Source organism: Dendrobates tinctorius, unplaced genomic scaffold (assembly GCF_039654945.1).
Source record: "Dendrobates tinctorius isolate UK_male_01 unplaced genomic scaffold, ASM3965494v1 ptg000140l, whole genome shotgun sequence".
Classification (NCBI taxonomy): Eukaryota; Metazoa; Chordata; class Amphibia; order Anura; family Dendrobatidae; genus Dendrobates; species Dendrobates tinctorius.
The window spans coordinates 20,791,577-20,814,672 of record NW_027361808.1 but is presented as its reverse complement, the minus strand read 5'-3'; the positions used below and the strand labels follow the sequence as shown (position 1 = coordinate 20,814,672).

Below are 23,096 nucleotides of genomic sequence, written 5' to 3'. Positions count from 1 at the left end.
ATGATAACACGCAGTAATCTGGCTTCTTGTAAGTGTGCCTGGAAATATAGCTGAGATATGGCTATGAGTTCGCAAATAAATCCAGATAAAAAGAATGTTAAACAAGCAACCATTCCTTTTATGCCCACAAGAAAGATTTCCCAATAATGTTATTGCCTTTATCCTTGAACAATGAAACACTATAATAGGTAAAAAAAAAAAAAAAAACAGCTGTCGTAGCAAAGAGATGGGCCAAGAAAATTAAAAGTTACATTTCCCATTTCCCTGTACCTGAAAGCTGTAACTCGCAACCATAAAGGTGGTCAACCTTAGACTGAGCCATAGAACAACTGTCAACCTTGTCCTGAGCCTAGGAGCTCAAACTAAAAACTGGTTCTCATGTGTGGAGGAGACTTGAGAGTAGAAAAATGTTGTAATATCATGCGCCGCAGTTCAGTTAGATGGTCCACTTGCAAGTAAACATACAAAGCTCCACGCTGATGTTATCCCTAGTAGGATAAACAGGAACCTAACACTGCAGAATAACATCCCTAGACCGCATGACACACTACTGCTCCATGGTCTACAGCCAGAGGAGCCAGACTCAGATTCTGGTGTCCTGCCTAGCCTGCCAAGAGTTTTACCTGTTAAGGTGAAATGCCAACAAGAAAGTACGCCCTGAAGTTCAGAATCTTGTGGTAACTAGTTAACAGAGATCATGTGGCAGTTAGCGAAGATCAAGTGGAGTGGTTTATGGAAAGGCCACATTGGCATAAGGAAATAAACCTCTGGACTGGGTAGGGAGCATGTGTGAGCACCCTGGAGAGCTGTTTCTATTCAGTAACTTAACTGGCTGGAATCTGTGTTGCCAGGACCGAGGAGGTAAAGGAAGCAGGCAGAAGCAGCCATTGAGTGAAAGAGAATTCATGAGAATATAAATAGTGATGAGCAAGTATATTCGTTGCTCTGCTTTTTCCGAGCATGCTTGGGCGTCCTCCAAGTATTTTGGCTTGCTTGGAGATTTAGTTTTTCTTCTTATCTGCATGATTTGCGACTTGTAGACAGGCTGAATACATGTGAAGAATGCCTGTTTGTTAGTGAATTCCCACATGTATTCAGCCTGTCTACATGTCGCAAATCATGCAGATAAGATGAGGAAATCTAAATCTCCGAGCACGCCAAAATACTCAGGACACCCGAGCAACGAGTATACTCGCTCATCACTAAATATAAACAGAGATTTTACCACCTTGTCCTGTAATACTCACCCAGTCTCTATTTTCATCTCTTCTGCTCTGACACTATGGCTGGCTGGAAGAACAGGAGTTAGAGGTGCTTCACACAAAATTAGAATATCATCAAAAAGTTAATTTCAGCTCTTCAATACAAAAAGTGAAACTTGTTATATAGTCATTACAAACAGAGTGATCTATTTCCAGTGTTTATTTCTGTTAGTGTTGATGTTTATGGCTTACAGCCAATGAAAACCCTAAAGTCATTATCTCAGCAAATTAGAATACTTTATAACACCAGCTTAAAAAATGATTTTAAAATCCAAAATGTTGGCCTACTGAAATGTATGTTCAGTAAATGCACTCAATACTTGGTCGGGGCTCCTTTTGCATCAGTTACTGCATCAATGCAGCCCACGCATTGAGGCGATCAGCCTGTGGTACTGTTCAGGTGCTATGGAAGCCCAGGTTGCTTTGATAGCAGCCTTCAGCTCATCTGCACTGTTGGGTCTGGTGTCTCTCATCATCCTCTTGACAATACCCAATAGATTCTCTGTGGGGTTAAGGTCAGGCGAGTTTGTTGGCCAATCCAGCACAGTGATACTGTTGTTTTTAAACCAGGTATTGGTACTTTTGGCAGTGTGGACAGGTGCCAAGTCCTGCTGGAGCATGAAATTTGTATCTCCAAAAAGCTTGTCAGCAGAGGGAAGGATGAAGTGCTCTAAAATTTCCTGATAGACGGTTGTGCTGACTTTGGTCTTGATAAAACACAGTGGACTTACACCAGCAGAACACATGACTCCCCAAACCATCACTGATTGTGGAGACGTCACAACAGACCTCAAGCAGCTTGGATTGTGGCCTCTCCACTCTTCCTCCAGACTCTGGGACCTTGATTTCCAAATGAAATGCAAAATTTACTTTCATCTGAAAACACCACCTTGGACCACTGAGCAACAGTCCATTTCTTTTTCTCCAGGTAAGATGCTTCTGGAGTCGTCTATTGGTCATGAGTGGCTTTACACATGAAATACGACACTTGTAGCCCATGTCCTGGATATGTATGTGTGTGGTGGCTCTTGAAGCAATGACTCCAGCAGCAGTCAACTCCTTGTGAATCTCTCACAAATTTTTGAATGGCCATTTCTTGATCCTTTCAAGGCTGTGGTGACCCCGGTTGCTTGTGCACCTTTTTCTACCACACTTTTTCCTTCCACTCAACTTTCCATTAATATTCTTGGATACAGCACTCTGTTAACAGCCAGCTTCTTTAGCAATGACCTTTTGTGGTTTACCCTCCTTGTGAAGTGTGTCAGTCAGGACATCTGTCAAGTTCTCAGTCTTCCCCATGATTGTGGAGCCTAATGAAACAGACTAAGGGACCTTTTAAAACGCTTTGGAAGCCTTTGCATGTGTTTTTTGTTAATTATTATAATTTGCTGAGATGATTTGGGGGTTTTCATTGGCTGTAAGCCATAATCATCAACATTAACAGAAATAAACACTTGAAATAGATCACTCTTTGTAATAACTCTATATAATATGAGTTTCACTTTTTGTATTGAAGAACTGAAATTAATTAACTTTTTGATGATATTCTAATTATGTGAGAAGCACTGTATGTATGCCATTTTATTATTAGTCAACACTGTTTTCCCTCCCCATTTGCAGATAAGAAGGGAGATTGAGTTGTCCCTGTTTCCCAGTTAGAGGGGAAGAAAATTACATAAAATCAGGTAAGCCTGCTTCCTTCAGAAACTAAACTAAAACAGATTAGCTCAGTGCTTGAAAAAGCATTCTACCTGATGGAAGACACAAACACATAACTGTCCGACTCCAAGTGGCAGGAAGCTATAACCCAGGGCCTCTTCATCCTCCAGTGACATGGAACAAAATTTAACCACAACACGTCTCCAACTGTAAGGTGTTGATTAAGTGTGGAAACCCCATTTTAGCGAACAGACACGAATAGGAGTAGAGTTGCAATACCTGGGAATTGCACTACACAGTGAATGAAGCATTGCTGTTGGGCTTCATTCACCATTCACATCCAGCCACCACTGTAGCTGAAAACAGCTTATGGTGGGGTGTCTGCTGTTGAGGACCTATCAAGATATAGTAATCCTAGACAATACTTGAATCTTACTGCCAGAACGCAACAAATTGCACTGTGAACAGCCTATTGTGTCAATCTTCTAAAGAATAGAAATTGTCCAAAAGCCCCCCACTTCTAAACTAAAAACCCTTCAAAATCTGTACTAGTTGTAAATTATAAATCCAATAAAAAATAAAAAAACACTTCATTGTAAAATAACCATACAGGCTTGTTCACGTTGTATATTCAGGAAAAACACAGCATTTTACAAAACTAGCAAAATTTGTGATTTCTGCAATTTCATGCACACACTTTTTTTCCAGTTTTAAACCGTCAAAAAAATTTTTCCCCCCAAATCTACAGCATTTCAATACTTTCAGTGTCTTCATATAATTTTTCAACCATTCAAATGAATGGACATAAGAAGCAAGTCAAAATTTACCAGAAACTCATACAAAAATGTGGAAAAGACGCACATACGTATTTTATGCAGTGGTTTCCTGCCAACACTATAGTTTTTGCAGCAGAAAAATCATGTACAAAATGTGTGCACATGCCCTGATACTGTATAGGGACAATCAGATTCATTGTCATAAAGCTTTATTCACATTGAAGGCTTACCCCTAGACAGACCATACCCAATGCCAGACCAGCTGCCAATGAATAAGACTCGCGATCTGTGCAGTATTCCATTTCAGGTCCTGGGGGACGACCTAAAGAATAATTCAGGTATCAGGAACAAAAAAAAGATACATTAAACCACTGCGATTATCTATTGACTTCTCCATAAATGAATTGCAAAAAATACAATCAATATTAAAAATATAATAAGGTTTAGTATTAATACGGATTTAAAGTAATAAAGAAAAAAAAGCTGGCCATAGGCATGGGATGTTTATACTCAGCCCATCAACAGATACAGGTGATTGCGGCGGGATCTGCTTGCAATCTGTGCGTTTTGGTAGATTTAAAGGGGTATTCCCATCTCAAAGATCCTATCCCAATATGTAGGAGTAATATTAATATTAGCAAATACTACAAATTAGAAATGTAGTATAATTCAACTGAGTCGCCAGGTCGCTCACCCATACACAGGGCATTACAGGACATAAGTATCCATGGTTACTACCACTCATATGGTGAGTTAGGCCTGTTTCACATCTCCGTTGTTGGCGGACAGCTGACATCCGCCAAAAAGTCAGTGGACGCAAACTATGTCGGATCCGAAAAGTATAGCAAATTTAAAGTGAGCGCGGCGAGAGAGATATTTCGCCGCTCCCGGAACGGCATTTCATGGTTAAAATGCTTCCTGGAGTAAACCTTCCGGGCATGCGCACTTAAAATAAGCGGACCGTCAAGGAAAAATAACGTTGCATTGTACGTCTCATCCGCCCGGGAACCGCTAAAATCTTGGCGGATCCGTCAAACAATGGGTGGGACAGCCGACTGTCAGTCAAGATCCGCCACTAATGTAAGTCTATGGGGGGAAAAAATGGATACGCCCTTTTTGGCGGATCTGTTTTTTTATAAAATTGGCAGATTATGACTGATGACAAAAAATGGAAGTGTGAAACAGGCCTTAGCTTTTAGTGGTCGTAACCATGGAAACCCAAGCTGCTGTAATGAATGCCATTCACATAATGAATCTGAAGAGTTACACTCCATTTAGAATTGGAGGTATTTGTGATGATTATTATTACTACCCATACTACATGTTGGGATAGGATCTTGGAGATGGGAACCCAACTTCAAGAATGTTTATCAAAGATTACACTAAAATAAAATGGATCTGTGAATCTGCAAAAAAGCATCTCAAGTCTATGGACAGGCAAACAACGGATCCGTCAAAAAAAACGGTCCGGTACCATCCGTTTGCATCAGTAACAAACGGATCTGCTTTCCGCCATTTTGGCGGATTTTAACTGACAACAAAAAACGGATGTGTGAAAGAGGCCTTAGGATTAGCAATAAATGTTTTTTTCGCTCTCAAAATATTATGATCTATGAAGGTAAAAAGGAGCTCAGTGCCGCACCCAGGGAGAGAGAATCTGACTCTTATTTTACAGAAAGTCTGTCAGCAGGATATCACACCTCAAAATATTTATATGTGCATATATAAAGATTGCACAAATCCAGCAATATCTGTACTTAAGAGAATCCATTTCTCCGTTACGGAGAAATCAGTTTGTATTGATATGCCAGCCACTGTCACTCCAGCTCTATTTCCCACCCAGCGACACCCATCCCTGCTGGACTGTCGGCTCCTGTGCTGTGTGACTTCAGGCATAGGAAAAGTCAGGCAAGCAGAACAAGGAGGGCACTAGGTGGGAAATAGAGGCTTGAGATTTATCAAAATCCTTCAGCCTTGTGTGTTTATGAATTGAAACACTGGTGTTATGAGCTTCACTATTTGTACTGAAGAAATGAAATAAATTAACTTTTTGAAGGTTTTCAAATTTTATGAGAAGCACCTGTAGGTGTCTTATAGACACCCCTCCACTACTAGGCAGTGGGATGGATGCCACCTGAGAACACAAAGGTGAGATCAAGCCCACAAATAAGAACCCCTCTTGCCACCGATACAGGGCAAGTGGGAAGAGCCGGGCAAAGTGCCAGAATTGGTGCATCTAATAGATGTGCCTTTTCTGGGCAGTAGCGGGCTGCTGTTCTTAAGCTGGTGGTTGCAGCCCCCAGCTGTGAGTTTTACCTGGCTGGTTACAGAAAATACAGGGGAACTCACACCTATTTTTCGTTTAGTTATTTATAGCACAAACGACGGCTGATGAATACCCCCATCAGCCGCTCCTGCTGTCACTGTTATTAGCAGCAGCAGGGGTAGGCTGACGGAAGTAATAGTTCCATCAGCTACCGCCTGCTGTCTCTTATCACTTAAATGTAACTCACCATTCTCCCCTGCTTGCGCCGATTACTGGCAGAGCAGGAGAGAAAGAGGAGCGCAGTGTTCAGCACACGGCGCCGGGGATCTGCGCTTACTGTAACGCTTGTTCCCCGATGCATGTCACATGTATGACATCCATGTGTGTTATGCGTATGCACGTGTGTGGGATGTTTTGTTGCCCGTGCTGACATTAAAAACAGACATGTCAGCGTGTTTTACCCACGAACACACGGTCTGTGGAAACACACTGACTTGTACACAGACCTATTTACTTGAATAGGCAAATGGTGCTTGGTTCCTCCCGAGTCTCTCTGTAGGGCCAAGTAGTACTGTACAGCCACAAATGGGGTATTAGCACGTTCAGTAGAAATTTTGGGACAAATTTTGGTGTCATTTTTACCCACTTATTGTGTGAAAATGTAAAATCTTTGGCTAAAACAAAATTTTGGTGGTAAAAATGTAGTTTTGTCTTCACTGCCCAATGGTAGAAAATTCTGTGACACCCATGGTGTCAATATGATCACTGCACCCATAGATGAATTCATTGAGAGGTGTAGTACGTAAAATGGGGGTCACTTATGCGGGGTTCTGCTGTTCTGGCACCTAATGGGCTCTCCCATTGGGTCGTGGTACCTGCAAACCATAACAGTAAAATCTGGCGCTCCTTGCCTTCTGAGCTTTGCACTGTGCCAGAAAAATATTTCCTGATTACATGCAGGGTATTGGTGCACTCAGGGAAAAAATGGACCTCAGCTTGCTGTAAAAAAACATTTCCTATTAGCCCTTAGAAAAATTAAAAGCCTGGGACTAAAACAACATTTTAGTGGTAAAAATGTATTGCATTTTTCGGACTATAAGACGCACTTTTTTTCCTCAAAAATTTTTGGGGAAACGGGGGTCAGTCTTAAATTCGGAATATACTTACAAATGCTGCTGGGGCGGAGGCGGTGCTCTGTGCTCATGGGGGGATCCGCCGGCATTTTCTCAAAGCCTAGAGGACCCTATAGCTGCGATGCGGTGGCCTCTGGGAAAATCGCCGCCGTCCCAAAACAGAGAGCCGCCGCCCCAACACAGAGCGCCACCCCAGCACAGAGCACCGCCGTTACCCCAGCACAGAGCACCACTGCCGCACTAGCCTTGGATGGGCCACCGAACAACCCCTGTGACCACTCTTGCACTTGTACCGGTCCCCCCCGGTAAGCTTTTAGCTTCAACGTTTTTATCAGGGCTGTGGAGTCGGTAAGCCACAGTTGCGACTCCGACTCCTGGATTTTATCAGGCTCCGACTCCTTCATAAATGGCCAATTCATAACAAATTTACTGTTGTAAAATATTAAACATCGTGCTTATTCAGTTTCTCACCATCATATAAGTAATCAGACCACTTGGAGCAAAAACTACATTTATTAGAATACAATTAGAATATAGCAAATAACTTTGATAAACTTTTCTAAACTGTAAGTAAATATGCAATAAACACTTTTATGCAGTTAATAAGAAGAAATCGATAAATTTGTCCTCAGAAAAAGTATTGCCTCTGTCAGATCCTCCTTCATGGATGCCCTCAAATCTGATCTAATTATTTTGAGAGCAGAGAACAACCTCTCTACACTAACTTGTGTTGGTGGCAAAGCAGTAACCACTCGGGCAACATCTCTGACAATGTCAGGATACAGAGGAATCGCTTGTTGCACTGTTATTTTTGATGAACGGTCAAATTTCTCAATTTCTTTTAGTGCACATGAAAAATTCTGCTGAAATGTACTGGCTGTGTTCCTTGATGGGGATGAGTCTTCTTCTATGCGGGAACGCTTTGCACGGTCCTTGTGATCCAAATATTTTTCGAAATTCAATTCTTCATCAGTTGATGATGAGGGTGAAGATGTGGCAGGACGACCAAATTCTTCTTGTTCCTCCTGACTGTTCTGCAACCCTTTCATCCTTACTGCTATTTCAAACAGAGCTTCTTTTCCTTTACTTAGCTGTTGATCATCTAGAAGAATCCGATACATTGGGTCTACATAAACAGCTGCCAAAAGAATGTTATTTTGTAATAGTAGCTCCTCTCTCCGTTTCATTGATGTAGCAATGCCACTTGCAATTAACCCTCCTCTTTGGGACAGGCGAAACATCAGGTTCTTCCACTCCTTTAAGAAAATACCTGGAGTTAAGTCCTCTGCTTGTAATTTTTTAGTCACTGTAAATAGGTGCTCTAGCAATTTTTCGAGCTCAGTCACCTGATTCCACTGACTTAAATTTAGCGTCAGTTGAGGGTTAGCCATGTCTACAAGAAAGGTTTTCATTTCAACCAAGAGCTGAATCATTAAGGCTACTTTAACACATCAGGTTTTCGGCGTCAGGCGCGATCCGGCGTCGTGCCGGAACGCCGGATCCGGCAAATGTTTCGTAAAACCGGATGTGACGGATCCGGTTTTCTGCCGGATCCGTCTTTTTCTTGACAGACAAAACCGGATCCGTCTCATCCGGTTCATCCGTTTTTCTATCCGTTTTTTCGACGGATTACGCCGGATCCGGTTTTTAAAATTGACCCTTGTGGCCTTCCGAACGGGATTGGCTACTGGAAAACTATATATAGCATGTTCCTACAGCCCTTCTTTGACAGGTTGTAGAGGAGAAAGTGCAGGTTGGAGAGAAGAGCAAGTTACTGGCGAAGATGGATGTTGTGATTGGAAATATTTTGAAGAATTTGGCGGATTTTACAGCGGAGGCGAATCGTTTGAGGGTGATTGTTCTGGAGAAGGAGAGAGCGAGACAGCAGCGCATCAGGCATCGTAGACGACGTTTGTGGATCCACCCCATCACAGCCAAGAGAATGACGCGTGGGGTCTATTCTACACTCTGCATGGACCTTCGACGAAACCCGGATAAATTTTTTGGATATGTTAGGATGAAAATGGAGAATTTTGATTACTTGGTGGAGCGCATTGCACACCTCATAAGAAAAGCGGACACCTATTGCCGCTTCTCTGTTTCACCCGCAGAGCGTCTGATGGTGACTTTAAGGAAAGCCACATTTATTGGATATGCTCGCATCAGAGCACACTTTCACTGCAATCTTGTTGGTGGTAGTTTGTATCTCCAAGTGTTATAGGTCAGTTTTGGTATGTAATGCTGTGATTTAAAACTAATTTATTGTTTTTTAATTCCCCACAGATTTCTTGCAACTGGAGAATCCCTTTCGTCACTGCATTTCCAGTACAGACTCGGGATTTCCACCATATCTGGAATTGTGAAGTACACATGCCGTGCACTGTGGGACTCCTTAGCTGAAGAGTTTTTACCCGAGCCCACAACAGAGAGGTGGATTGAAATTGCTGACAAGTTTCAACAGATATGTCAGTTTCCAAACTGCTTGGGCGCTGTGGACGGGAAACATATCCGCATTGTAAAGCCAGCTGGATCGGGATCGGAATATTTCAATTACAAGAAATATTTTTCAATTGTCCTCATGGCCATCGCTGACGCGGAATACAAATTTATTGCGGTTGATATTGGGGCCTATGGCCGCTCCAATGACACTCAAGTTTTCAAACTGTCTGCCATGGGGTGTAAACTGTATGGAAACACCTTCCAGTTCCCACCACCTAGACCGCTGCCGCAAACATCTGGTCCACCTATGCCATTTGTCTGTGTAGGGGATGAAGCCTTCCAGCTGTCAGAACACCTTTTGAAACCGTACTCTAGCAGAGGATTGACAAGACCAAAACGCATTTTTAATTACCGCCTCACAAGAGCAAGAAGAATGGTTGAATGTAACTTTGGTATTCTGACAGCCAAATGGCGGGTCCTATTGACTGCGATCAACCTCAAGACAGAAACTGTGGACGAGGTGATCAAAGCGTGCGTGGTACTCCACAATTTTGTTATCTGCAAGGAACCCATTTCCATTGAGGACACCTCTGAAGAAACCACCTTGCAAGATTACCATGACATTACCACTAGAAGTTCTGTGACGGTTTCAGTAATGAGGGACAATTTTGCACTATACTTTATGTCACCTCAAGGCAGAGTACACTGGCAGGATGACAGAGTGTGAAAGATTTGTGCCCAACCAAACTTGTGTACCTTCTGTACCAACAGTATATACCTTTGCCAACCAAAGTTGGCTATCTTGTCATGGTCTCTATTTTTAGCTTTAGGCCACAGGTGTGTACCTGGTTGTGTTTTATGCAAAGTATTTCACCTTTTAACAAAAGTTGTGTACATTGTTAGGAAATCACCAACAATAAACACAACTTTTTAGGTGAAATACTTTGCTTCAAACACAACCAGGAACACAACTGTGGCAAAAAGCTAAAATTTACCCACAGTTATATACCTAGTTTTGAATACCATTTCACCTTTTAAATACCCTGTATTTAACCTTTTTCGCCGCAGAAAGAAATGACAGACAACCAGTGTAAAATAATTTAACTTTTATTGAAAAATGTTTTTTTTAGTAAACTTTTTTAAAATTTTAATAAACTTGTTTAATAAAGCTTTGAAACTATAAAACTGAAACCACAAAAATGGTCATTTTTATTTAAATACACACATTATAAATCTGTGTAGTGTGTGGTGGAAATACTGCTGTAGGGGCTGCGGGACACTTCGACACTGGGAGTGTGGAGAGAGGACTGGGATCGTGGTGGGGAAGGAACAGTTAGAGGTGAAGGTGTGGAAAAAACTACAGAATGGGTGGACATGTGGGAAGCAGAAGAGGTGGTGGGTGGTGGAGTGGAGGGTTGGGCAGGGACTGTAGGAGCAGATGATGTTGATGGCAAGTTGTATGGGGAAGGAGTTTGGTACGGGGCAGGTTGCTGGAAGTGGGGAGATGTCTGGTACGGGGCAGGATGCTGGAAGTGGGGAGATGTCTGGTACGGGGCAGGATGCTGGAAGTGGGGAGATGTCTGGTACGGGGCAGGTTGCTGGAAGTGGGGAGATGTCTGGTGCTGGGGAGGTTGCTGGTGCTGGGGAGGTGGATGGTGCTGGGGAGGTGGATGGTGCTGGGGAGGTGAATGGTGCTGGGGAGGTGAATGGTGCTGGGGAGGTGAATGGTGCTGGGGAGGTGGATGGTGCTGGGGAGGTGGATGGTGCTGGGGAGGTGGATGGTGCTGGGGAGGTGGATGGTGCTGGGGAGGTGGATGGTGCTGGGGAGGTGGATGGTGCTGGGGAGGTGGATGGTGCTGGGGAGGTGGATGGTGCTGGGGAGGTGGATGGTGCTGGGGAGGTGGATGGTGCTGGGGAGGTGGATGGTGCTGGGGAGGTGGATGGTGCTGGGGAGGTGGATGGTGCTGGGGAGGTGGATGGTGCTGGGGAGGTGGATGGTGCTGGGGAGGTGGATGGTGCTGGGGAGGTGGATGGTGCTGGGGAGGTGGATGGTGCTGGGGAGGTGGATGGTATGTAATAGGAGGGGGAGGATGGAAAGTGGCTGGAGGGGGTGTAGATGTAATAGGAGGGGGAGGATGGAAAGTGGCTGGAGGGGGTGTAGATGTAATAGGAGGGGGAGGATGGAAAGTGGCTGGAGGGGGTGCAGGTGGAGGAACTACAGTGGTGGGAGGAGGTTGGGAGGTAACTTGCTGGAGAGCAGCGTGGCATGAATGCATTACATGCATCTGCTGGGCAGGAGAGAGCGTTTCCATGCGCTCCACAACAGACCTGAAAAAGGTGTGGTTTGGCGAAGATCTTGCTTCTGAATGCATGGTTTGCAGAAGTGTCTTCACCTCCAGAATGCTGGAGTTGATCTGCTGATAGCCTGCGGAGATTTGCTCTGACAAGACTTTTAGACAGTTCTGGAAAGATGCATTCAGATGCAAGAACTCTGGCGCATAACTCTTTTCCTGACCCCTCTGCCGCTGCCGCCCAGTACCCGCAGGTGTACTAGAGGTGGCAGGGGCAGAAGGGTGGGGTTAAGGGAAAGCGATCTCCTCACCAGCAGCTTCATGTAATGTAGGCGGCCACGATGCTCCTGTGCTGGTGGATGGGACAGATGGGTCGAATGTGTGGGAAGGCTGGGAAGGTGCAGATGTACCGGGGCGGTCGAAGTGTCCCTCGGTGCCGGTCTCCTCAGGGATCGCCTCAGAAGGGTCCAATCGTGCAGGCTCCTGAGTGCTGCTCACCGTGCTGTGGAATAAAGAGAAAAAAACAATTAAAATACTGACATGGTATGGCCCTGGCTGAAAAAAAAAATTTACATCTAACATTTTTTTTCACATGTGGTGTGTAATATTTACCTTCTAGTGACCATTGTTTCCCGGAGGAACGACAGGGCTTCTGCGTACTTGTACTTGCTCCTGCGTCCTCCAGATCCACTCGGGGCCCGCATCTCTTTATTGAACTCCTTCTTGAAACGATCCCTCACAGACCGCCACCGATTCACAATTCTGTTCCCTGAAACGAGAAAGGACAAAGTGGTTAGTATACAACATCAGTGTTTCCCAAACTCCAGTCCTCATGGTCCCCAGGGGTCATGTTTTCAGGATTTCCATAGTAAATAGAAATCCTGAACACATGATCCGTGGGGACCACGAGGACTGTAGTTCGGGAAACACTGGTTTACATCAAGCAACCGGTACAGTATATACTTACGCTCTTTAATCTGGGCCCGAACATCGAGGTCCTCCCAGCGGCCCACAAGGAGCGAACAGATTTCCTCCCAGAGTCGTCGGGTAACGATAAGGTCAGCGTGGCGGCGGTCAGCCATATTCCAGAGCGGCTCCCTTTCTCTGACGAGATCGATGAGGTGGTCCACATCGAGTCCTCCATCCTCACCGTCAGAGTCGGGAGCACGCTGTGAAGGCTGTTAAAGAAAAAGACAAAAATAACATAATTAGCCTCCACAAAAGAAATGAAATAAAAAGTGCAAAAAAACAAAGCAAAAATATTTATACTTACACGCTGGTGACCGCCACGTTGCTGTCGCCGACGACCCTGGGAGGCACTGCGAGGACCTCTTGGCCGAGCACCAGATTGGGAAGACTAGAGAAGAAAACAAAAAATGTTATGTCTTTGGATGTAGGCATTTGTTTGCTGTGTGTGGTCTGCAGAACATTGTTTTCTATGTGTTGTGTGTAGTGTGATGTTGTGTTTCTGCGTTTGATGCAAAAAACTTACGAATTGTGAGCCCACTCCAGGTGTCTGTCCACCCCTTCCTTCTTCTTCTGGGAGCTCCTCTTCATCTTGTGAATCCTGTTTTGAAATAAAAGGCAATGAATAGACATATATTACAGAGATGATGGATTTTGGAAATAAAAACTTACCGTCAAACGCTGACGATGCGAGGGAGGGCTCCCAGAAGATGATGTGCTGTCTTCCTGGTGGACACACTCCATGCCTGTGGATGGTGTTCCAGCTGCTGCCATTGCTGCTGCTGCTGCTGCATCTATTGGGCGGCTGTTGAATAAAGAGAAACAAAGGGCCAATGAATATCTTGATATTCAATAGCCCTAGTTTGGAGGAATGGGGGATTTGATAATTACCGTCTCTCATCTGCTGCTGGCCTCCCCTCCTCAGCATGTTCCATTTGCTGCTCCATTTGGGGTGGTGGTGGTGCTGATGGTGCTGCAGTGGTCTCCTGCCTTCTCCTGCTTCGCTTGGTTGCTTTCTTGGGTGGCATGTTGGGTGTGGCTGTGGGTCCCACTGTCTTGCTTTTATATATGTCTTGTGGGCAGAGCTACTGAGCATGCTCAGACAAAAAAAACCGGATCCGGCCACCGGATCCGGCTTTCGCCGGATCAGGCGCATTGCGGCGCTCATAGGCTTTCATTGTGTGAAAAAGCCGGACGTGCCGGATCCGGCGTGTCCGGCTTTTTCGCCGGAGACAAAAAACGTTACAGTAGCCGTTTTTTCCAGACGCCGGATCGAGACACATTTCCGGATCCGGCGAAAACCGGATGAAACGCATGGCCATACGGCGCGATCCGGCGCAAATGCAAGTCAATGGGGGGGAAACCGGATCCGGCATTGCATTTCGCCGGATCCGGTTTCTGTCAAAAGCGCCGGATCGCGCCTGACGGCGAAAACCTGATGTGTGAAAGAGGCCTAAGTAAGTACTGCCCCATCGTGTTGCGTGATCAATAATTGCCCCTTTTCCAGCACGTCTCTTCAAAATTGAGTCAACTTTAGGGGTTCTGGCAACAGTAGCCAATTTTCTCACCTTGCCAATCAGTGCAGCAGCATGTCCTTCTTGCAGACTGTCTCTTATAGCCAGCTGTAGCGTATGCACAACACAGCGCATGTGATGAATGAAAGAACATATTGACACAGTTTCAACAAGATCATCTAAACTATCATGTTGCTGTTCATCTGAAGCAACTTCAGTTTGCTCCTCAGTTACAATACTGTGTTCCTCTATTTCAAACATTTCTGTGTCTGTGGACCCAGAATGTTCTTCTAGCTGCTGGTCACCATCATTACTCTCATTCATTAGCTTAATAGTACTTATCATATTTGAAGCATTGTCAATTACGACAGAAAGAACTTGCTCTCTTTTAAGTTCATAGTCTTGCAGAACCTTTTCCACCAAGACCTGGAGAAACTCACTGGTGTGATGAGCTTTGGTGTCTTTTACTGCCAATGTCTTGGTAACTATTTCATTTTTGTCACAAACAAATCGGACATTGATGGCAAAATAGTTCACTCTGTGACGTGTGCAGGCATCCATTTTAATAAACAGAAAGCGTCCCTTGAGAGAGTTTTTTTTTTAAGTTCTTCCTTTTGTTTAAAAGCTTCTTCGATTACTAATTTTCTAATACTCTCTCTCTCCAGAGAAACACCAAGCTTGCGGGCCATTTCCCCATTCAGACACATAAAAGCTGGTCGTGAAAATAATGAAATAGGCACACTATCCTTTACAACAAGCTCTATGATCGTTTTTTTAAATGTATCTACTGTCATTGTCACAGTAACTGTCACTGACAAAATATCTTACAACTGATGGCTGCAAAGTTCTCTGCTCCTTTGTTTGGCTGGAACAGCTGGGCACTGGTTCATTGGTTTGGATGCAGTCTTTCTCATCCACTGCTTTCAGTACTTCTGGATGAAAGCGCTGTAAATGTCTCTTTAGATTAGAAGCTCTGGTAGGTGCATTTTTATCTTTGCATGAATATGCACTCATCTTGGCTTCACAGCATTTGTTTTCGTCTGGATCATTTGTCATACACTGACAGACATAATGTTTTCTATCTTGAGTGATGGTGAAATGTTCAAATACAGCTGATTTAATGTGATGCTTCTTTGACACTCAGGTTTTTAATTCTGCATTCACAATCCAAATGACAATTGTTTTTCCTAAAAACAATTGTACAAAATTATTGCCAGGTCGTACAACTGATATAGTGGTCAGTAATACTGTTATTATTCCTCATGTACTCACAGTTAACTGATGCAAAGTTTGTTGAAAGGATAATACTTCTTACAGTCTTCCTCTTCTGAGTAGCAGGCAGCTGTGAGATGCTTGGAAGACGCACACCTAGTATGATCTAGTCTAGAGGAGGAGCTTTATTACTAAGAATTTGCAACACATTTTCACTTTCAGTTTCATACATTGTAAGTAGGGGGGTTGGGGCAGCATGAGGTTAACCAAGTATAAGATTAGATAAGGGCAGTGGAGAACAGTGACACACAAGAAGTAAGAAATGTCTCTATCTCCAGCAGAACTGCTTATCACTGTTGTTCATAGTTTGATAAAACATATTTGAGTAACATTTATAAAATTCATATGAAAGTTCAATTATGAAATATTAATACATTTTTTTTTAAAGCTGGAGTCGGAGTCGGTACATTTCTACCGACTCCAACCAAAACTAACTCCGACTCCACAGCCCTGGTTTTTATTGCAAATAGCATTAAAATAACATGAGTGACAAATGTTATGTAGTACAAGGATCCCCTTTGAGGGGGAGACAATCATTCTGTAAAGAGGAAAGTAATTATCCCTGACATATGTTTAGTTATACAAAACAAATACATATACATATAAACTCAACTATGTGGTAATAGTAAAAAGAGGTGAAAGAAGTAGGGGTTCAGTACCTTAGGAAATAGTAATGGGAGTTGAATCGACACAATTTAAAATTCGTGTAGATCTAAAGTCGTAGCTATCGGTTAGTGGTATCTGTGTTATATGTTATACTGATAGTGACATTACTCTGGAAAAGTCATCTGTAGTCTGAGATTGGATCCATGAGTCCCAAATACCTTGGAAGATTTCCAGAGAATAAGATCTGGTGGCTTCAATTTTTTTCATATTAAATTAGATTTATCTGTCTCTTCACCTGTTTTATTGACAATATATTGGTTTTACATTGTCCAGCTATATGATTTCTAGTTGCCATGGTGATGAAATCGATAAGACAAGTTGTATTAGCGTTGATGGGTCTGTCACCTAAAAGAAGTACTGTCGGTGTGAGGTTCAGTTCCTTTTTGAGGACGGTATTAATTTTATGACATCCTTCCAGAGGGATTTCACTATAGGCCAGTGATGGCGAACCTATGGCACACGTGCCAGAGAGGGCACGCAGAGCCCTCTCAGTTGGCACGCGGCCTCGCCTCACTGCTCTGGATCTGCAGCTTCCTTCCTCTCACTTATTGAGCGGCGCAGCCGTGGAGCTAAATGACGATGTCATCCAGCCGCGGTCGCGCCACTCAATGTGTGAGAGGAAGAAAGCTGTGGCGCGCGGAGAGGTGAGAGTGTGTGTGTGAGTGATGGAGAGAGGGGAATGATGGGTGTGATGGGGAGAGGGTTAATGATGGGAGTGATGGGGAGAGGGCTAATGAAGGGAGTGATGGTGAGAGGGCTAATGATGGGAGTAATGGGGAAAGGGCTAATGATGGGAGTGATGGGGAGAGAGCCAACGATGGGGAGGAAATGATGGAGGTCACCAATATCTATAATTCTACATGAAGGGGATCATGATGGGGCATATTTCTACTTGAATGGGATCATGATGGGGCATATTTCTACTTGAATGGGATCATGATGGGGCATATTTCTGCATGAAGGGGATCATGATGGGCCATATTTCTACATGAAGGAGATCATGATGGGGCATATTTCTACATGAAGTGGATCATGATGGGGGCATATTTCTGCAAGAAGGGGATCATGATGGGGGCATATTTCTGCATGAAGGGGATCATTGATGGGCACTCGGTCTCAGAAAGGTTCGCCATCACTGCTATAGGGCATGTCCACCAGGTATGAAGTGCATCTCCCAAGTCAACACTTCCCCTGAAGCATTTATCTGAAATTGTAGGGTAGATCTTGTGTAGGAAGTTGGGGACAAAATGAATTCTAAGACATAATTTAAAGGGAACTGCATGTGGGGAGCTCAGCTCATCAGACACTGCCGAGGAGGGGGGGGAAGAGAAAGAGGAGGAGGGAGATGGGGACAGGCGCAGATATAGATGCTCACTGTGCAGGCTCCAGATTCCCAGCCCTGCAGTGTGAATATATCATAACACACTGCGTGGTGGGATCTGGGGCCTCCGCAACACGCAGGCGTGATAGCCTGATGTCAGTTCCCGGACAGCGCGCACTGAGCATGCCCGAGAACTGATGGCACAGCGCAGGCGCCGGGCATGTAACAGCAACACAGGAGGCGGCACACAGACGCAAGTGGGGGATGATGTATGGCTGGGAGGCGGCTGACACTGGGGGAGACACCATACCTCTTGGACTCAATACAGGTGTGGCGCGCAATATATAAAAGTCAATATTTCAGTGTTACTAGGGATCAGAAACATAAGAGCCACCTTTACAGAATGCAGCCTTAGTGCTGCTGAAGGTGGCTCTTACTTGAAAACGCACGGGGGGGGGGGGGGGTGACAAGTTCCCTTTAAGAGATGTTTCGGTGAGCGAAATCTGGTTGCTTCCTTTCAGAATGTTTTCATAACATTTATATAATCTCTGTGGTGAGAGGGTGATTTATAGGTCTTCTTCCCATTGCTCCATGGTTTTTAATTTTGAGCTCTCTTTGGGTTGCTTAAGGCTGTGTGCCCACGTTGCGTTTTTTTTTTTTTAAGCGTTTTTGAAGCGTTTGTGCCGGATCAGACGCTTCAGAAACGCTTAAAAGAAGCTTCCCATTCAATTTAATGCATTTTGGGCTTCTTGTGCCAATGCATGCGTTTTTTTCCGCTCAGAAAACGCTTAGCGGCTAAAAACGCAGCATGCTCATTAATTTCCGCATAGCGCCGCGATTTTAGCTGTTTCCAATGTTCCCAGAAAACGCGCGGAAAAAAACGCATCAAAAACGCAGGTTTTTTGGGCAAAAATCGTGCAAAGAACGCGCGGAAATAAAACGCGCGTTTTCTGGGAAGGAGTCCGGTTTTCTGAGCGTTCAAAAACGCTAACGTGGGCACACAGCCTGAATGCAATGTATTGTTGTGATATTAGGCCCTTTCCCAGTGGGCATTTCAACTCGAAATCCGTCGGTTTTGAATTTGGTGTATTAGTGGTGAAAGTTCATAAATGAAATATTTGTTCTAGTCTGAAATTTTCAGACACCTGCACTTGTGTGAATGTTTGTTTCGACATTTAAAATGGGTAGTGAAACCCTCCCCCGGTAAGCTTTTAAACCTTATAACTTCCTAAGAAAAAAAATTCCAAAATTGTGCTGATGTAAAGTAGACATGTGGGAAAAGTTATTTATTTATTAAGTATTTTGTGTGACATATCTCTGTGATTTAAAGGCATGAAAATTCCAAGTTGGAAAATTGCAAAATTTTGGCCAAGTTTCCGTGTTTTTTTCTCTCACAAATAAACGCAAGTCATATGAAAGAAATTTTGCCCCTATCATGAAGTACAATATGTCACGAGAAAAACTCAGCATCAACGGGATCCATTGAAGCATTCCAGAGTTATTACTTCAAAAAGGGACAGTGGTCAGCATTGGCCCAGTCATTAACACGCAAACCACACTCGGCGGGGTAAAGGGGTTAAAGAGCAACCATAAATGTAAGTAATTTGTCAGAATAAGCCATCCTGTGTGTGTACATAAAAACACACCACCAATCTCTGGCCATTATATACCTTGTAGTCTGCTTTTTCAGCATGGCGGAAATGATACAGGGTAGTAATACAAAAAAATAGAAGCTCTGCTCCCCATTTGAAGTGGATATTCTACCTATTTCAGCCAGCAAAACTTCTGCAATATGTCGATGTGCGGTTCCCTGGTACACCATTCCAATGCCAATCACTGCAGCCACCTGCACATTGTGCGGCACATCCAGCTCAGTGGACGTAGGAGGTAGGAGAGCAGGGATGTGAATGCTGAGAAGTCGTGTAATGGAGATGTCCATTGTACCAAGTTTGGCCGCCGAAACTCCAAGCAGTAGTCCAATACTTGTCATCTCATGACCCTGACAGCAAAGAAAAACAGTATTCAAGCAAATCGTTAGGAACCAATTTGAAATGTGATCTGCACATAGGGCATTTTAATACAACAACTGATGCTAAAATGTTTAAAGAGGAACCATTGTTTTAATTCCATAAATTAAATAGTACACAAACGTAAGAAACTTTGTATTATATCTTAGAGAAATCTGCTTTTTTCTCCGCCTGCCATCTTCTCTCTCAGTAATGTACAGATTTGTCTTCACTGAATAGAGTTCACCCGCGAAGTGAGAATTTTGAGAAAGATCGATCAGACCTGATGTAGAAAGCAGATTTCTCTGATGAGATAGAATACAAAGTTTCTTATTTTCATGTATACTATTGATTTATGAAATAAAAAATAAATAGTAAACGTATTTAATTTTTAACAAGGTTATTTAAATTAATGTACATTAGGTGCATGGATAAATATGGCTAAGTGCATACAGTGCTTTACTGTGCTTTAGGGCTGCTAAAAGCTGCAAATGCCCTTATGGTTTACATCAAGCAAAGGCCATCTTTTAGATGCAGTGACCGACCTCTGTCTACCATAGAGGTGTATACATATATATATTTTTTTTATAAAATATATACAGTACCTTCAAAACATATTCATACTCCGTAAACATTTCCAAATGTCTTCATGTTACATCCACAAACTTAAATGTATGTTACTGGGAGGTCATATAGACAGGTGTGTACCTTTACAAATCAAGTCCTATCAGTTCAATTAAACACAGCTGGACTCCAATGAAGGAGTAGAACCATCTCAAGGTGGATCACAAGGAAATGGACAGAATGTGACTTAAATAGGAGTGTCTGAGAAAAGGGTCTGAATACTTATGACCATGTGATATTTCAGTTTTTCTTTTTTAATAAATTTGCAAAAATGCCTACATTTCTGTTTTTTTCAGTCAAGATGGGGTGCAGAGTGTACCGTATATACTCGTGTATAAGCCAACCTGTGTGGAAGCTGACCCCCCTAAATTTGCCACCAAAAACTGGGAAAACTTATTGACTCAAGTATAAGCCTAGGGTGGAAAATGCAGCAGCTACTGGTAAATTTCAAAAATAAAAATAGATACCAAAAAAAGTAAAATTAAAAAGTAAAATTGAGACATCAGTAGGTTAAATGTTTTTGAATATCCATATTGAATCAGGAGCCCCATATGCTGCTTCATAGTTAATTATGGCCCCATAAGATGCTCCATACAAAATACACCCCCATATAATGCTGCACAAAGGTTAATAATAGCCCCATAAGATGCTCCATAGAATATGCCCCATATGCTATTCCATAAAGGTTATGGCCCCATAAGATGTTCCATAGATTATGCCCCACATGCTGCCCCATAAAATTCTCCATAGATTATGCCCCATATGCTGCCTCATAAGATGCTCTAGATTATGCCCCATAAGATGCTCCATAAAATGCTCCATAGATTATGCCCCATATGCTGCCCCATAAAATGCTCCATGGATTATGCCCCATAAAATGCTCCATAGATTATGTCCACATAAGATGCTCCATAGATTATGCCCCCATAAAATGCTCCATAGATTATGCCCAATAAAATGCTAAATAAGATGCTCCATAGGTTATGCCCCATATGCTGCCCCATAAGATGCTCCATAGATCAGTGATGGCGAACCTTTCTGAGACCAAGTGCCCAAACTGCAACCTAAAACCCAATTATTTATGACGAAGTGCCAACACGTGCCAAATGCCTCATCATGATCCCCTTCATGCAGAATAGCTTAGTTACTCACTGATAACGGTGTTTCTCGGAACCCATGACAGCACCACGGAGAGAGGGGATCCGCCCTTCAGGGACAGGAACCTACAGATAAAAGGGCGGTACCTCTCCTCCGCCTTCAGTTGGTTACAGAGCATCAGAGGGTCTCCAGGTTAGTTAGACAACAGAAATACATACACAATATTATAATACTGCTTACTTATCAAAGCACCGTGCCTAAACGGAAACACTCCACTAACAATAACACGTGCTCACCATACTCGTGAAGGGGAGGGGAATAAGCGGGTGCTGTCATGGGTTCCGAGAAACACCGTTATCGGTGAGTAACTAAGCTATTCTCTCTCACCCATGACAGCACCACGGAGAGAATTTCAGAGATTGGTAGCTTAGGGAGGGACCACCGCCTGAAGGACCCTTCTCCCGAAGGTCAGGTCAGATGTAGAGGCTAGATCTAATCTATAGTGCCTAAAAAAGGTCGAAGGTGATGACCAGGTGGCCGCCTTACAGATTTGTTCTATTGATACCTCAGATCTTTCAGCCCATAAGGTCGCCATTGCCCTTGTGGAATGAGCTTTCAGCCCCTCTGGGATGGTATTCCCGCTGGATGAATATGCCAGGGCAATCGCATCCCTTATCCACCTTGCCAGGGTACTCTTGGATGCTTTGAGCCCCTTCCGAGGACCCTGGAAACATACAAAGAGAGAGCCTTCCTTCCTACACTTTTTGGTGGCCTCTAAGTACTGTACTAGGCACCTTTTAACATCTAAAGTGTGGAACTTTTCTTCCCCCTTATTTTTTGGATTTGGGCAGAAGGAAGGAAGGACTACCTCCTGGGACCTGTGAAAATGTGATGACACTTTAGGTAAATAGGCTGGTCAGGTTTTAAGATGACTCTATCCTCTAGAATTTTTGTAAAAGGAGGCCCCGCTGACAAGGCTTGAATATAGCTCACTCTTCGGGCTGATGTTAGTGCCACCAGAAGCACCGATTTAAGAGATAGGATTTTTAGGGGTGCCGAGTGAATTGGTTCAAACGGAGGGCCTGTCAGTGTTGAAAGTACAAGATTCAGGTCCCATGATGGTAATCTTTGACTGGCTATTGGCCTCGATCTGGTTGCGGCTTTAATGAACCGTGCTACCCAGGGGTCACCTGCCACATCATGGTTATAGAGGGCGCCTAATGCCGCTATTTGTACTTTTAATGTGTTGACCGCCAGACCCTGTTCCAGGCCCACTTGTAGGAATTCTAGGATCTTATCAATCTGAACCCCGTCCTGAACCTTTGCCCTAGAGGTGGATAGAAATTTTTTCCATATTCTACCATAAGCTCTCATTGTAACCGGTTTCCTACTCTTTTGTAGTGTAGTTATCAGGTTTTCTGAAAAACCCCTGTCCCTCATCAGTGCCCTCTCAAATTCCATGCTGTTAAATGGAGGTTCGGTGCCTGAGGATGTAGCACTGGGCCCTGCGATAGCAGGTCCGGGAGATCCGGTAGGACCCATGGGTCGGTTACTGAGAGCATTCTTAGCCAGGAAAACCAGATTCTTTTGGGCCAGAAGGGGGCTATCAGTATCATTCTTGCCCTGTCCTGCCTGACTTTCTTTAGGACTGCTGGAATGAGCATGATTGGGGGAAAGGCATGTGTTAGATTCTGTGTCCATGGGAGCATAAATGCGTCCAGAGTTAGAGGATTCCCCCTGGGATCTAGGGAGCAGAAGGCATCTACTTTTTTGTTTTTTAAGTCGGCGAACAGATCCACGTCT

General features: G+C 43.8%; 2 protein-coding genes across 3 annotated transcripts in view; both read right to left on the bottom strand.

Moving 5' to 3' along the window:
* Positions 1-23,096, bottom strand: part of LOC141049051 (anaphase-promoting complex subunit 1-like) — a 272,962-nt gene that overhangs the window by 64,288 nt on the left and 185,578 nt on the right. For both annotated transcript variants that reach the window (XM_073545167.1, XM_073545166.1), the window contains exons 28-29: positions 19,330-19,564; positions 3,928-4,019 (exon numbers count right to left, since the gene is read on the bottom strand). In XM_073545167.1, coding sequence (XP_073401268.1) covers positions 3,928-4,019; positions 19,330-19,564 — 327 coding nt within the window. The remainder of the gene's footprint in view (positions 1-3,927; positions 4,020-19,329; positions 19,565-23,096) is intronic.
* Positions 13,106-19,323, bottom strand: LOC141049053 (uncharacterized). The gene is made up of 2 exons (XM_073545169.1): positions 13,319-19,323; positions 13,106-13,183 (listed from the first exon to the last, which is right to left on the bottom strand). The coding sequence occupies exon 1, from the start codon at positions 14,865-14,867 to the stop codon at positions 13,878-13,880; it is 990 nt and encodes a 329-aa protein (XP_073401270.1). The 5' UTR covers positions 14,868-19,323; the 3' UTR covers positions 13,106-13,183; positions 13,319-13,877.

Excerpts from the sequence above, each read along its gene's own strand:
- LOC141049053 (XM_073545169.1), bottom strand. The coding sequence starts at position 14,867 with ATGGATGCCTGCACACGTCACAGAGTGAACTATTTTGCCATCAATGTC.